The 16,278-nt window shown below is 39.0% G+C and overlaps 1 protein-coding gene across 4 annotated transcripts in view; it reads right to left on the reverse strand.

Annotated features, from left to right (window-relative positions):
• ASH1L (ASH1 like histone lysine methyltransferase) overlaps positions 1 to 16,278 on the reverse strand; it is a 217,150-nt gene that overhangs the window by 15,762 nt on the left and 185,110 nt on the right. For all 4 annotated transcript variants that reach the window (XM_060031254.1, XM_060031244.1, XM_060031235.1 and 1 more), the window contains 4 exons: positions 5,314 to 5,422; positions 4,724 to 4,888; positions 4,467 to 4,561; positions 2,103 to 2,260 (listed from right to left, as the gene is read on the reverse strand). In XM_060031254.1, coding sequence (XP_059887237.1) covers positions 2,103 to 2,260; positions 4,467 to 4,561; positions 4,724 to 4,888; positions 5,314 to 5,422 — 527 coding nt within the window. The remainder of the gene's footprint in view (positions 1 to 2,102; positions 2,261 to 4,466; positions 4,562 to 4,723; positions 4,889 to 5,313; positions 5,423 to 16,278) is intronic.

The following is a 16,278-nucleotide window of genomic DNA, read 5'->3' on the forward strand; positions in this document are numbered from 1 at the left end:
CCATGGGCTGCAGAGTGGATGTTATGCTAGCAGGCATGAAAACAACATTAATCTCGTTGTACATCTCCATCAGAGCTCTTGGATGACCAGGTGCATTGTCAATGAACAGTAATGTTTTGAAACGAATCTTTTTTCCTGAGCAGTAGGTCTCAACAGTGGGCTTTGTCAACAGATGTGCTGTCGTCCAGGCTTTGTTGTTCCATTTGAAAGAGCAGAGGCAGAGTAGATTTAGCATAATTCGAAAGGATCCTAGGATTTTTGGAATGGTAAATGAGCACTGGCTTCAACTTAAAGTCACTGGCTGCATTAGCCTCTAACAAGAGAGAGTCAGCCTGTCCTTTGAACCTTTGAGCCAGGCACTGACTTCTCCCTACATATGAAGTCCTAGATAGCATCTACATTGAAAATCTGTTGTTTAGTGTAGCCACCTTCATTAATGATCTTAGCTAGATCTTCTGGATAACTTGCTGTAGCTTGTACATCAGCACTCGCTGCTTCGCCTTGTACTTCGATGTTAAACCTCATGAAGCAACCTCTGCTAGCTTCAAATTTTTCTTCTGCAACTTCTTCACATCTCTCAGCCTTCATAGAACTGAAGAGAGTTAGGGCCTTGCTCTGGATTAGACTTTGGCTTATGGGAATGTTGTGGCTGGTTTGACCTTCTATCCAGACCACTCAGACTTTCTCCATGTCAGCAATAGGGCTGTTTTACTTTCTTATCATTTGTGTGTTCACTGGAGTAGCACTCTTAATTTCCTTCAAGAACTTTTCCTTTTCATTCTCAGCTTGGCTAACTGGCGCAAGAGGTCTAGCTTTCGGCCTGTCTTGGCTTAAGGCGCTGCCTTCCTCACTAAGCTTAATCATTTCTAGCTTTTGATTTAAAGTGAGAGATGTGCGACTCTTCCTTTCACTTCAACTCTTAGAGGCCACTGTAGGGTTATTAGTTGGCCTAATTTCAATATTGCTGTGTCTCAGGGGATAGGGTGGCCGGAGGAAAGGGAGAGAGATGGGGCGTTGGGTGGGGGGGTGGGAGACGGGGGTGGGGCAGGAAATGGCTGGCTGGTAGAGCAGTCAGAGCACACACAACATTTATTAAGTTCACCGCCTTATATGGGCATGGTTTGAGGCTCCCCAAAACAATTACAAGAGTAACATCAACGATCACTGATCACAGATCACCATAACAAATATAATAATAAAGAAAAAGTTTGAAATATTGTGAGAATTACCAAAATGTGACACAGAGACAAGAAGTGAGAGGATGCCCTTGGAAAAATGGCGTGGCAGATTGCTCCAAGCAGGGATGCCACAAAACTTTCAATTTGTAGAAAACATAGTATCTGCAAAGTGCAATAAAGTGAACGCAATAAAATGAGGTATACCTGTACTTCCCTCAAGAGGTAATCTGTGTACATCAAATGCAATAATGCTTTAATGTGTTTTAGCTCAGTGCCTGACCTATAAAAATTACTCAGGAAATAATTATTGCTATTATCAGAATATTTGAACCAATTGGAATATAAGATCAGAGAATTTATGCCAATCAAATCACTGAGAAGATATAAGATTCTGGGCAAATTTCTAAATGGATCTAGTCCTCACTCAGCATGTTGCCTCATACACCATGCAGAGTGCTTCTACTTTTTTTTTGCTGCACCCCTTGGCTTGCAGGATCTTAGTTCCCTGATTGGGGATCGAACTGGGGCCCTGGCAGTGAAAGTGCCGAGTCCTAACCACTGGACTGCCAGGGAATTCCCCTCATGTTCTTCTTTTATCCATTCCTACTTTCCCTCAAAAAGTAGAAGCCGGGAATTCCCTGGTGGAACACAGAGGACCCACTACCTATCTCATGTCTAGTAACTTTCAGGGTGTAGGTGATGTTTGGGAGGCTGGTGGAAGGGGGCTTCTTCCTGTTCCTTAGAGTCAAGGAAGTTGAAGAGCTGGGATGGATAGGTTATTGCTGACTGATACTTGTATGTTTGGATCTTAACTTTTTTGGTCCAGACTAAACAGAATCTTTGAATAGACCATTTGAAAATAAGTAAAATAATCACTTTTGAGGCAACCTTATGGAATTAACAAGAATGCTTCTCAGTCCTTACCAGACTTAATGTTCCCGTCATCTCGGCAGATGCCATTCCAACGGGTATATAATGATGCTGAATGAATATTATCACTGGTGTGCTTTACTTCCTCCTGTTTCTGCCGAATCTTCTCCCAGTTTCGGACCAAGAACACATGATGCTTTAATACGAAGTTTCTGTAAGGAAGGAGCTCCTTTTTTATCAATTCAATAAACATTTATTAATGTTTACTCTATGTAAGCCACTGTTATGATGACATAAATGAACACTTATCAGTGAAATCAGCTATTATAAAGAGAATTACATATGGAGAAACATTATTCAGTTTTGAATCTTGATTTATTTCACATAACACAAAACATTTCTCTGTAATATTTATAAATATCTGACAAATACCACCTAAAAGCTGCAATAATTTTGGCAACTAAAGCGGGGTGACTTGAAGGCAGAGCTTTATGGAGTATTTTTACAAATTCTAAAGGAAGTTGCCAAGATGAAGTATAGGCTTAGGATCAGCTATAACAAGGAGAACTGGAGTGGCAGATAAAGGCATAGATATTTAAGATGGATATGCACTGGGCAAACCATGTTAGGTACAGTGCCACCACACAGATCTCTAAAGTTAAATGAGTTATATGTAACTTGATTAACCCTACACAATTTTGATGATTCCATAATTTGATTTTCACCCTAGCACACATATAAACAGATGTGACCTTGAATAAGTCTCAAACTATGTGCCTCAGTAAACGGAGATTAGACTAATTTTATAGTTCCTGTCTTTGGCTGCACATTGAGATCACTTGGGGAGCTTTATAAACTACTGATACCTGGGTTCCACCTCTGAAAATTCTGATGCGAGTGTTTTGGAGTGTGGCCTGGGCATCAGGAGTTTTTTGTTTGTTTGTTTTATTGCGGTACGCGGGCCTCTCACTGTTGTGGCCTCTCCCGTTGCGGAGCACAGGCTCCAGATGCGCAGGCTCAGCGGCCATGGCTCACGGGCCCAGCCGCTCCGCGGCATGTGGGATCTTCCCGGACCGGGGCACGAACCCATGTCCCCTGCATCGGCAGGCAGATTCTCAACCACTGAGCCACCAGGGAAGCCCCATCAGGAGTTTTAAAAAGCTCCCTAAGCCACTATGGAGCCGAAGTAGAGAACCACTGGACTTCTCTGTTTTACTGAAGTTTAAAATTTCTATGATTCAAAGTGAAATAGAATGAAAGGGGCTAAAATTTAGGAAAGTTGTAAATAAGGATGAACTTTCTAAGATATTGGAGTGTATAGTTAGGGAAGATGTAGGAAATGTCCCAACACAATTTGAAAAATAGGACATACATATTTACTTCTCTTCTGACATGGACAAATATTATCTCAATGTAGGGAAAAGCAAACATGACCATTAAAGATCCTTTTTATTGCTCTGTTAATTTATCAACAAAAAAGGGATTCTTAACCTTTTCTGTGGCATTCATTCCTTTGGCATTTTGGTGAAGCCCATGTAACCCTCCTCTGAACAATGTTAATTAAAAGTGTTTAAAATTTTAAGTAACTTCAGGGACTTCCCTGGTGGTGCAGTGGTTAAGAATCCGCCTGCCAATGCAGGGGACACGGGGTTGAGCCCTGGTCTGGGAAGATCCCACATGCTGTGGAGCAACTAAGCCTGTGTGCCACAACTACTGAGCCTGTGCTCTAGAGCCCGGGAGCCACAACTACTGAGCCTGTGTGCCACAACTACTGAAGCCCATGCGCCTAGAGCCCATGCACTGCAACAAAGAGTAGCCCCCACTCGCTGCAACCAGAGAAAGCCTGCATGCAGCAACAAAGACCCAACACAACCAAAAATAAATAAATAAATATATAAATAAATACACGAATGTTAAGTAACTTTTAGTATACAGGATTAAAAGGAAACTGAATAAACTGAAATGCAGTTTTCAGAATATTAAACAAAAACCCTGAAATTGTGATATAGAGATGAATCTTAATTTTTAACACATGAAAAGATCTAGTGCTGGGTTTAACCACCATAGTAATTTTAAGATGGAAGTGAATGTAAATGATATTTTGAGATATCTGTAATACCTATAACATGATATGAAAATGTAAATATTGGTGACAAACTCATGGAAACTGCAACTACTATACACACACACACATATACACATCTTTTTCTTTTGCTTAGTCACATTTGAAGGAAATGCTAAATTTCAGTTAGAAATTAGGGAAAAAATACTTTTTCCCCCCACCCAAGTTCACCCCTGAATCCTTGTTTAAAGCCTTCCTGTGCAAAATGTCTCAACTATACAGATGTTTAATAATTTTTAAATTGTCAAGCAAGTCACATAACTTAAAGAGTTTAGGTAAGCAAATCTCCTTTTTACCTCTCCCGATTGGACATTGGCTTCATTTGTAATTGGGGGGTCAATCTTGTTGGAGTGTTGATGTTTTCACTGGGTTCCTCAGAGAGGTGGCCTCTCTAAAAAACAGATGGACCAGATTGCAGGAAAAACAAGATAAATCATAAATCACCTCAAAGAATATTAAAACAACTCTAAAGATGGCACCCTTTGGTATGTCCCTTATTTCAATAATTGCCTCTAAGCAGCTACTTGGGGAAAACCATGAGATTATTATTCACCCTTTTCTTCAGCTTGTGCTTAGACTTCCTCTTCTCTTTTGACCGTCCAGACTTTTTATGTGTGGTCACTGGCTGGCTACTTTTGTTGCTGGTGAGTCCATTCATGCGTTGACTCTTGCCTCCAATGATTCCTCGACATTTTTCAAAGCCGCACTTACACAGTTGCTTTGAAGGGAAAGAGAATAATGCTTTTAGCCTGCAGTCTCATTTAAAAGTTCAAATAGAATGCCTGAGCATCTGGACACCCAACAATAAGTTTGAGTCAAGAAATTTTCATATAGAGGAACATAACTGGTTGAGAATAAAATAAATGGGTTTCTACTGTAGTAGAAAGGAAAGATTAAATTTTGGGAAAACTTCACCAGAAAAAATTAAGGACTGGAGACAAAAGATGATTGAGCAGTCTCTTCCACACAGTTCTGAAAGAATAACCGTGACCTATGTAGCCTAGATAAGTGGAGTAAAGAGTGAAAAACTGTCTTCTCCAATGTATTTCTCAGTGGCTACAAATCAGTAACATTCACTGAAGGCCCATGTTATACAGAGTACTGTGACAAAGGTCATAACTCCTTTGAATTTATCATTCTTACCTGTTTTTCAACATTGAAAGAATGAAAGTTGTAATCATAAGTGAGTTCAGTACCAGCTGGCATATCTTTAAGAGCATATAGTCCAATCCGGTATACTCCATTAACAGACCTGTAGAGAAAGGAATGAGTTAAAGGCAGAGATTCATGATACCATGCCCAAACCCCAGAAAAGTTGGTATACTGATTTCAAATTTGTCTTTGTTTCTGTGTCCAATTACTCAAGTCTCCTGGCCAATCACTCCATCTTTAATCTCTCTTTTCTTCTATCTAGCCTATACAATACTGACAGACTAACAGTCCTAAATCAGTTTTCTGGAAAACATGTTTTATGTTGTCAAAGGTCTTAACTTTTCCTGCTTGGTATTCAAAGTCCTTCTAACACATGGCTTTAGTCTACTTACTAAACAAATTAAAATTATTTTCTATGGGCTACCTATAAAAATCTTCTAGTTCCTACTAATCTCCATCTTTCTAACCTATACATGAGGGTCTCTTTTGTTCTATTTTACCTATGTTATTAATGAGCGTTCATGTACTGTTTGTTCTAGATGCTTTATATATAATAACATATTATATATATATTATATATATTATATATATAATATATATTATATATATAATATATTAATATTATATTATATATATAACATAATATATATATGTTATTATATATAATAACATATAATTACAGCTAACATTTATTGAGTGCTATTTTTTAATATTCTTTTCCATTATAGTTTATTACAGGATATTGAATATAGTCTCCTGTGCTACACAGTAGGACCTTGTTGTTTATCTATTTTATATATAGCAGTTTTTATCTGCTAATCCCCAAATCCTAATTTATCCCTCCCCCACCCCCTTTTCTCTTTGGAAACCATAAGTTTTTCTATCTCTGTGAGTCTGTTTCTGTTTTGTAAATAAGTTCATTTGTACATTTTAGATTCCACATATAAGTGATATCATATGGTATTTGTCTTTCTCTTTCTGACTTACTTCACTTAGTATGATAATCTCTAGGACCATCCATGTTGCTGCAAATGGCATTATTTCATTCTTTTTTATGTCTGAGTAGTGTATATATATACACCACATATTCTTTATCCATTCATCTCTTGATGGACACTTAGGTGGCTTCCATGTCTTGGCTACTATAAATAATGCTGTTATGAACATTATGGTGCATGCATCTTTGAATTAGTGTTTTTTTCCAGATATACGCCCAGGAGTGGGATTGCCAGATCACACCTAGTTTTTTAAGGAACCTCCATACCGTTTTCCACAGTGGCTGCATCAATTTACATTCCTACCAACAGTGTAAGAGGGTTCCCCTTTCGCCACACCCTGTCCGGCATTTGTTATTGGTAGACTTTTTAATGATGGCCATTCTGACTGGTGTGAGGTGATACCTTGTTGTAGTTTTGATTTGCATTTCTCGAATAATTAGCAATATTGAGCATCTTTTCATATGCCTATTGGCCATCTGTATGTCTTCTTTGGAGAAATGTCTATTTAGGTCTTCTGCCCATTTTTTGATTGGGTTGTTTGTTTTTTTGTTACTGAGTTGTATGAGCTGTGTATATATTTTGGAAACGAAGCCCTTGTTGGTTGCATCATTTGCAAATATTTTCTCCCAACCTGTAGTTCGTCTTTTCATTTTGTTTATTGCTTCCTTTGCTGTGCAAAAGCTTATAAGTCTGATTAGGTCCCATTTGTTTATTTTTGCTTTTATTTCTATTGCCTTGAGAGACTGACCTAAGAAAACATTGCTGCAATTTATGCAGAGGATGTTTTGCCCACATTCTCTTTGAGGAGTTTTACAGTGTCATGTCTTATATTTGTCTTTCAGAGTGCTTGTTATATTAGTTATAACTTACTTAGTCCTCCTAACAACTATATTTAAAAAGGTAGTATTATAACCCCCATTTTCTAAATGAAGAAGCTGATGAACAGTGAATGTAAGAAATTTGCCCAAAGTCACACAGCTAACAACTGGGGGAATCAAGTTTCAAATTAAGGCAGGCTGGCTTCAAAGTCTTAACCACTGTGCCACAATCATAACAGGTTATCTCCTTAATTCTCAGAACAACCTTATGAGATAGGTATTATAATCCCTATTTATACATGAGGTATTTGTGTATTACAGAGTTTGTTCACAGTCACATAGCAATTAAGTTGCATTAAAAATCAGGGGATTAAGGACTTCCCTGGTGGCGCAGTGGTTGAGAATCTGCCTGCCAATTCGGGGACACGGGTTCAAGCCCTGGTCCAGGAAGACCTCACATGCTGCGGAGCAACTAAGCCTGTGCGCCACAACTACTGAGCCTCTGCTCTAGAGCCCGTGAGCCACAACTACTGAAGCCCACGCACCTAGAGCCTGTGCTCCGCCACAAGAGAAGCCACTGCAATGAGAAGCCTGCACACCTCAACGAAGAGTAGCCCCCACTCACCGCAACTAGAGAAAGCCTGCGCGCAGCAACAAAGACCCAACACAGCCAAAAAAAAAAAAAAAAGGAAAAGATATATATACCCCTATGTTCATAGCAGCACTATTAACAATGGCCAAGACATGGAAACAACCTAAATGTCCACAAGATGAATGGATAAAGAAGATGTGGTATATATATGCAATGGAACACTACTCAGCCATAAAAAAGAATGAAATAATGCTATTTGCAGCAACGTGGATACAACTAGAGATTATCATACTAAGTGAAGTAAGTCAGAAAGACAAATACCATATGATATCACTTATACATGGAATTTAAAATATGACACAAATGAACCTATCTAAGAAACAGAGTCAGAGACACAGAGAATAGACTGATGGTTGCCAAGGGGTAAAGGAGTGGAAGAGGGCTGGATTGGGAGTTTGGGATTAGGAGATGCAAACTGGTATATATAGAATGGATAAACAATGAGGTCCTACTGTACAGCACAGGGAACTACATTCAATACCCTGTCATAAACCATAACAAAAGAATATGAAAAAGAATGTATATATATGTATAACTGAGTCACTTTGCTGTACAGCAGTGTACAGGTAATTCAACTATCCTTCAATAAAAAATCAATAAAAAAATATTCTTCCATTTTTCCATCTAGAAAGGTGATTGTTTCAATGGTGATATTCAGGTCTAAGATTCATCTTAGATTAATTTGTGTGTGTGGACTGATGTAGGAGCCTACTGACTCAGCACCACTTATTAAAAAACCATCCTTTCCTCATTAAAAAAAAAATTTATTTATTTATTTGGCTGTGTTGGGTCTTAGTTGCAGCAGGTGGGATCTTCGTTGTGGCATGTGGGAACTTTCATTGCAGCACGCGGGCTTCTCTCTACTTGTGGCACATGGGCTCCAGAGTGTGCGGGCTCAGTAGTTGTGGCACACTGGCTCAGTAATTGCAGCATGTGGGCTCTCTAGTTGTGGCGCATAGGCTCCCAAGTGCACGGGCTCGGCAGCTGTGGTACGTGGGCTTAGGTGCCCTTGCAGCATGCGGGATCTTAGTTCCCCGACCAGGGATTGAACCCATGTCCCCTGCATTGGAAGGCGGGTTCTTAACACTGAACCACCAGGGAAGTCCCCATCCTTTCCTCATTGATCCACAGTGAAACCATAGTCATAAAATCAGGTGACAGTACATTTATGGGTCTTTGCCCAGACTCTCTATTCTATTCCATTTGTCTATTAATCTAGCCCAAGCAAATACGTACTGTTTTAATTAGCGTATCTTTACAGTAAGTCTTGAAATTGGTAGTTTAAGTCCTTAAATTTTGTTCTTCAGGATTATCTTACCTTTTTTAGGTCTTTTGCAATTACATATATGTTTCAGAATCAGCCAGTCAATTTCCATAAAAATTGGATTTTGATTGGATTTGAATTTTTAGATCAAGTTGGTAAGATCTGACATCTCAAAAATATTGAGATTTCTAACCCATCAATATGGCATATTTCTCCATTAATTGTCCTTTTCCCCAATAATGTTTGGTGGTTTTCAGTATAGAGGTCTACAAACTTTCATTAAATCTATTCCTAGGTGACTAATGTTTCATGAAGTGAAACAGAGGTGGTGATAGTGGACACCGTTATAGAAAGTTGTTCATATTATTCTATTTTCTTTAACTATGTTAAAACACATGTAACAAAGTTTATAATCTTAACCATTTAAAACTGTACAGTTTAATGGTATTAAGAACATCCACATTGGACTTCCCCGGTGGGCCAGTGGTCAAGATTCCGCGCTTCCATTGCAGGGGGTGTGCGTTCAATGCCAGGTCGGGAAACTAAGATCCCACATGCCACGTGTGGTATGGCCAAAAAAAAAAAAAAAAAAAAAAGAGAGAACATCTACATTGTTGTGTAGTTATCACCACCATACAATCCCATAACTCTTTTCATCTTGTAAAACTGAAACTCTATACCTATTAAACAATAACTCCCAACCCCTCTTCCCTTCAGCCCCGTACAACCACCATTCTACTGTCTCTATGATTTTGACTACTCGTAAGTATCTCATATAAGTGGAATCATACAGTAGTATGTTTCATTTTGTGCCTGGATTATTTCACTTAGCATAATGTCCTCAAGGTTCATCCATGTTGTAGCACACTGCAAAACTTCCTTTTAAAGGGTGAATAATAATTCCATTGTATGTAAAAACCACATTTTCCTTATTCCTTCATCTATTACGGACACCTGGGTTGCCTCCATATTTTAGCTACCATGAATAATGTTAATAAAATATGGGGGTGCAGAGACTACCCTGGTAGTCCAGTGGGTAAGACTCTGCACTCCCAATGCAGGGGGCGCAGGTTCAATCACTGGTCAGGGAACTAGATCCCACATGCATGCTGCAACTAAGATCCCGCATGCTGCAACTAAATATGCCACAACGAAGATCCCACATGCTGCAACTAAGACCCGGTGTAGCCTAAATAAATGAATGAATGAATAAATAAATAAATATTTCTTTTTAAAAAAGGAGTTCCCTGGTGGTCCAGTGGTTGAGAATCTGCCTTCCAATGCAGGGGATGCAGGTTTGATCCCTGGTCAGCAGCCTAAATAAACAAACAAACAAACAAATAAATAAATAAATATTTTTTTAAAAAAAGGAGTTCCCTGGTGGTCCAGTGGTTGAGAATCTGCCTTCCAATGCAGGGGACGCAGGTATGATCCCTGGTCAGGGAACTAAGATCCCCACATGTCACAGGGCAACTAAGCCCATGCGCCACAGTGAAGAGCCTGCGTGCTGCAACTACAGAGCCACACACTCTGGAGCCCGCGTGCCGCAACTAGAGAGAAGCTTGTGCGCCACAATGAAGAGCCCGCGTGCCGCAACAAAAGATCCCATGTGCTGCAACTAAGACTGACGCAGCCAAAAATAAATAAAAATTAAAATATGGGGATGCAAATATCTCTTTGAGAACCTACGTTCAATTCTTTTGGGTATATACTCAGAAGCTGAATTGCTGGATCATAGGGTAATTTTATTTTTAACTTTTTGAGGAACCTCCTTACCCTTTTCCACTGTGGCTATACCATTTTTAGATTCTCAAGAGAGCACAAGGGTTCCTCTTTCTCCACATCTTCGTCAGCACTTATTGTTTTCTGTTATTTTCACAGTAGCCATTCTGAGGGTGTGAAGTGGTATCTCATAGTTTTGATTTGCATTTCCTTAATGATTAGTGATGTTGAGCATCTTTTTATTTGCTTATTGGCCATTTGTACAATCTTTGGAGAAATGTATATTCAAGCCCTTTGGCCATACTGAATTGGGCTGTTTTTTTGTTGTTGAGTTTCAGGGTTCTCTATATATTCTGGATATTAATACCTTATAAGATAAATGACTTGCAAATATTTTCTCCCATTCTGTGGGTTGCCTTTTTACTCTGGGAATAGTGTCTTCTTTTTTTAAAAAATAAATTTATTTATTTATTTATTTATGGCTGTGTTGGGTCTTCGTTGTTGCGTGTGGGCTTTTCTCTAGTTGGGGTGAGCGGGAGCTACTCTTCATTGTGGTGCGTGGGCTTCTCATTGCGGTGGCTTCTCTTGTTGCAGAGCATGGGCTCTAGGCACATGGGCTTCAGTAGTTGTGGCACACGGGCTCAGTAGTTGTGGCTTGTGGGCTCCAGAGCTCAGGCTCAGTAGTTGTGGCGCACGGGCTTAGCTGCTCTGTGGCATGTGGGATCTTCCCGGACCAGGGTTCGAACCTCTGTCTCCTGCACTGGCAGGCGGATTCTTAACCACTGCGCCGCCAGGGAAGCCCGGAATAGTGTCTTTTAAAATTTTTTATGAAGTACACTTTGTCTATTTTTTCTTTGGTTACCTGTGCCTTTGGTGTCATATCCAAGAAATTATTGCCAAGTCCACTGCTGTGAAACTTTTGTTCTATGTTTTCTTCTTCAACTTTTATTAGTTTAGGTCTTACATTTAGGTCCTTGACTGGTTTGAATTAATTTTTGTATACGGTGTTTGGTAAGGGACCAACTTCATACTTTTGCATGTGGATATTCAGTTTTCCTAGCACCATTTGCTGAAAAGACTATATCCCTTTTCCACTGAATGGTGTTGGCACAGTTGTAAAAAAAATCATTTGACCAAATATGTGAAGGTTTATTTCAAGGTTCTCTACTCTATTTCATGGGTCTATGTGCCTGTCTTTATGCCTATACCATACTGCTTTGATTACTATAACTCTGTAGTAAGTTCTGAAATAAAAAAGTGTGAGTCCTTCAGTTTTGTTCTTTTTTAGGATTGTTTTGGTTATTTGGGGGGGGTCCCTTGAGATTCTATATGAATTATAAGATGGGTTTTCTATTTCTGAAAAAAAAGAGAAGTCTTTGGGATTTTGATAGGGATTGCATTGAATCTGTAGGTCACTTTGGGCAATACATTTTAGCAATATTAAATCTTCTAATGAACATGGGATGTGTTACCATTCATTTGTATCTTTAATTTCTTTTAGCAATGTTTTATAGCTTTCATTGTACAATTCTTTCACCTCATTGATTAAGTTAATTTCTAAGTACTTCATTCTTTTTCATGATACTGCAAATGGAAATGGTTTTGTAATTTCCTTTTCAGATTTCCCACTGTATATAGAAATGCAACTGCAAGAGACCGTACAATATACAAATAGAGAAAATTTTATTCTTCTTTTCCAATTTGGATGCCTTTTATATTCTCTTTCTTGTCTAATTTTTCTGGCTAGAATTTCCAATATTACTTTGAATAGAAGTGAAGAAAGTGGGCATCCTTGTCTTGTCCCTGATCAGAGGAAAAGCTTTCAGTCTTTCACCATTGAGTATCATGTTTGCTGTGGGTTTTCATATATGGCTTTTATTATGTTCACGTAGTCCTTCTATTCCTATTTTGAGTACTTTAAAAAAAATTATTTATTTCATTTATATTTATTTTTGGCTGTGTTGGATCTTTGTTGCTGTGCATGGGCTTTCTCTAGTTGCAGTGAATGGGGGTTACTCTTCGTTGAGGCGTGTGGGCTTCTCATTGCGGTGGCTTCTCTTGGTGTGAAGCACGAGCTCTAGGCACGTGGGCTTCGGTAGTTGTGGCGCGTGGGCTCTAGAGCGCAGGCTCAGTAGTTGTGGCACACGCACTTAGTTGCTCTGTGGCATGTGCAATCTTCCTGGACCAGGGCTCGATCCTGTGTCCCCTGAACTGGCAGGTGGATTCTTAACCACTGTGCCACCAGGGAAGCCCTTGTTGAGTACATTTATCATAAAAGGGTGTTAAACTTTGTCAAATGCTTTTTCTGCATCAACTGAGATGATCATGTGATTTCTTTTCCCCTTCATTTTATTGATGTAGTGTATCACACTGATCAATTTTCATATGCTGAACCATCTTTGCCTTTCAGGATTAAATCCCACCTGGTCATTGTGCATAATCCTTTTAATATGCTGTTGAATTCTGTTTGCTAGTATTTTGTAGAGGACTTTTGCATGAATGTTCATAAGAGGTATTGGTATCTAGTTTTCTTGTAGGGTCTTCACCAAGCTTTGGTATCAGGGTTATGCTGGCTTCATACAGTGAGTAAGGAGGTGTTTCCTTCTCTTCAATTTTTTGGAAAAGTTTGAGATGGGTTGGTATTAATTTGGTAGAATTCACCAGTAAAACCATCAAGTCAAGGGCTTTTCTTTGTTGGGAGATTTCTGATTACTGATTCAATATCCTTACTAGTTACAGGTCTATTCAGATTTTTTATTTCTTCATGATTTAGTCTTAGTAGGTTTTGTGTTTCTAGAAATTTGTCCATTCCAACAAGATTATCCAATTTTTTGGTGTACATCTGTTCACAGTACTCTCATAATCTTTTTCATTTCTGCAGAATTGGTAGTAATGTCCCCACTTTCATTTCATTTGTCTTTTAAACATTTATTTATTTATTTGGCTGCTCTGTGTCTTAGTTGCAGCACGTGGGATCTTTCAGTTGCAGCATGCGGGATCCAGTTCCCTGACCAGGGATAGAACCCAGGCCCTCTGCACTGGGAGCATGGAGTCTTACCCATGGCACCACCAGGGAAGTCCCTCATCTCATTTCTGAGTTTAGTAATTTGGGTGCCTTTTTCTTTGTCCATCTAGTTTAAAAAAAAATTATTTTCTTTCTTATTTATTTTTTTTGTTGAGTTGGGTCTTAGTTGCAGCACACATGGTCTTCGTTGTGGCACATAGGAGCTTAGTTCCCCAACCTGCATCTTCTGGATTGGAAGGTGGATTCTTTTCTTTTTTAATTAATTTATTTTTTGCTGCGTTGGGTCTTCGTTGCTGTGCGTGGGCTTTCTCTAGTTGCGGCGAACGGCGGCTACTCTTCGTTGCAGTGCACGGGCTTCAGTAGTTGTGGCTTGCGGGCTCTCGAGCACAGGCTCAGTAGTTGTGGTGCATGGGCTTAGCTGCTCCATGGCATGTGGAATCTTCCCAGACCAGAGCTCAAACCCATGTCCCCTGCATTGGCAGGCGGATTCTTAACCACTGCACCACCAGGGAAGTCCCAAGGTTTGTTGACTATGCTTATCTTTTTGAAGAACCAACTTTTGGTTTCATTGATTTTCTCTCTTGTTTTTCTATTCTCTATTTCATTTATCTCTGCTCTATATTATTTCCTTCCTTTTGTTAACTTCAGGTGTAGTTTGTTCTTTTTCTAGGTCATTAAGTTGTAAAGTTAGGTTGCTGATTTGAGCTTTCTTGATTTTTAATGTAAGCATTTATACCTATAAACTTCCTACTTAGCACTGTTCCTGCTGCATTCTATAAGTTTTGGTATGTTGTGTTATCATTTTCATTCATATCTAAGTATTTTCTAATTTCCTTTGTGATTTCTTTTCTGACCAACTGGTTTTGTAAAATTTCCAATTTCCTTTATGTTACTGATTTCCAACTTCATCCATTGTGGACAGAAAAGATACTTTCTATGATATCTGGCTTTTAAAATCTATTGAGACTTAATTTGTGCCTAACATATAGTCTGCCCTGGAAAATGTCCCACGTGCACTTGAGAAGAATATAAATGCTGTTGTTGTTGGGTGGAGTAGTCTGTAATATCTTTTAGATCTAGTTGGTTTATTGTGCTAAGTCCTCTGTTCCTTACTTATCATCTTTCTGTTTGTTGTATTCACTACTGAGTGGGGTATTGAAGTCTCCAATTGTTATCGCAGAATTGTTTATTTCTCCCTTCAATTCTGTCAGTTTTTGCTACATATATTTTGAGGTTCTGTCATTATGTGTGTAAATGCTTACAGTTTTTGTATCTTCTTGTGGAACCTTTCTAAAAAACACATGTCCTTCTTTGTCTCTTGTAACCTTTTTGGGTTTAAAGTCTATTTTAGCCATTCGTGCTCTCTTTTGGTTACTATTTACATGAAATATCTTTTCCCATACTTTCACTTTCAACCTGTTTGTGTCTTTGGATGTCAATTGAATCTCTTATACACAGTATATAGTTGGATCATGTGTTTTTACTCTATTCTGCCAATCTATTTTAAAAATTGAGGTGTAATTGAGATAAAATATTATAATAGTTTCAGGTACAACATGATGATTCATTATATGTATATATTGCAAAATGATCACCACAATGAGTCTAGTTAACATCTATCACCACACATGGTATCAAATTATTTTCTTGTGATGAGCTCTTTAAGATTCACTCTCTTGGGCTTCCCTGGTGGTGCAGTGGTTAAGAATCCACCTGCCAATGCAGGGGACACGGGTTCGAGCCCTGGTCTGGGAAGATCCTACATGCCGTGGAGCAACAAAGCCCGTGTGCCACAACTACTGAGCCTGCGCTCTAGAGCCCGCGGGCCACAACTACTGAAGCCCACATGCCTAGAGCCCGTGCTCCACAACAAGAGAAGCCACTGCAATGAGAAGCCCACACACCACAACGAAGAGTAGCCCTTGCTCGCCGCAACCAGAGAAAAGACCGTGTGCAGCAACGAAGACCCAACACAGCCAAAAATAAACTAAATAAAATAAAAATAAATAAAATAAAATAAATTTATATATATATATAAAAGATTCTCTTAGCAAGTTTCAACTATACAATGTATTAAGTATAGCCACCATGCTGCACATTACATCCTCATGTCTTATTTTATTTGGACCACCTTCACCCATTTTTCCAAGCCTCCAAACCCTTAACTCTGGCAACCACCAATTTGTATCTAACAGTTGTTGTTTGTTTTTTAAAGATTCTGCACGAGTGAGGTCATGTGGTACTAGTCTTCCTGTCTGATTTCTCATTTAGCATAATGCCCTCAAGGCCCATTCATGTTGTTGCAAATGGCAGTATTTCCTTCATTTTTATGGCTGAATAATATTCCATTGCAGATATACACATTTTCTTTATCCATTCATCCACACTGATGGATACTTAGGTTGTTTCCATGTCTTAGCTACTGTAAATAATCATGCAATGAACATGGGAGTACAGATATCTTTTTGAGTTAGTGT

The sequence above is a fragment of the Delphinus delphis genome, chromosome 1 (genome assembly GCF_949987515.2).
Source record: "Delphinus delphis chromosome 1, mDelDel1.2, whole genome shotgun sequence".
NCBI lineage: Eukaryota > Metazoa > Chordata > Mammalia > Artiodactyla > Delphinidae > Delphinus > Delphinus delphis.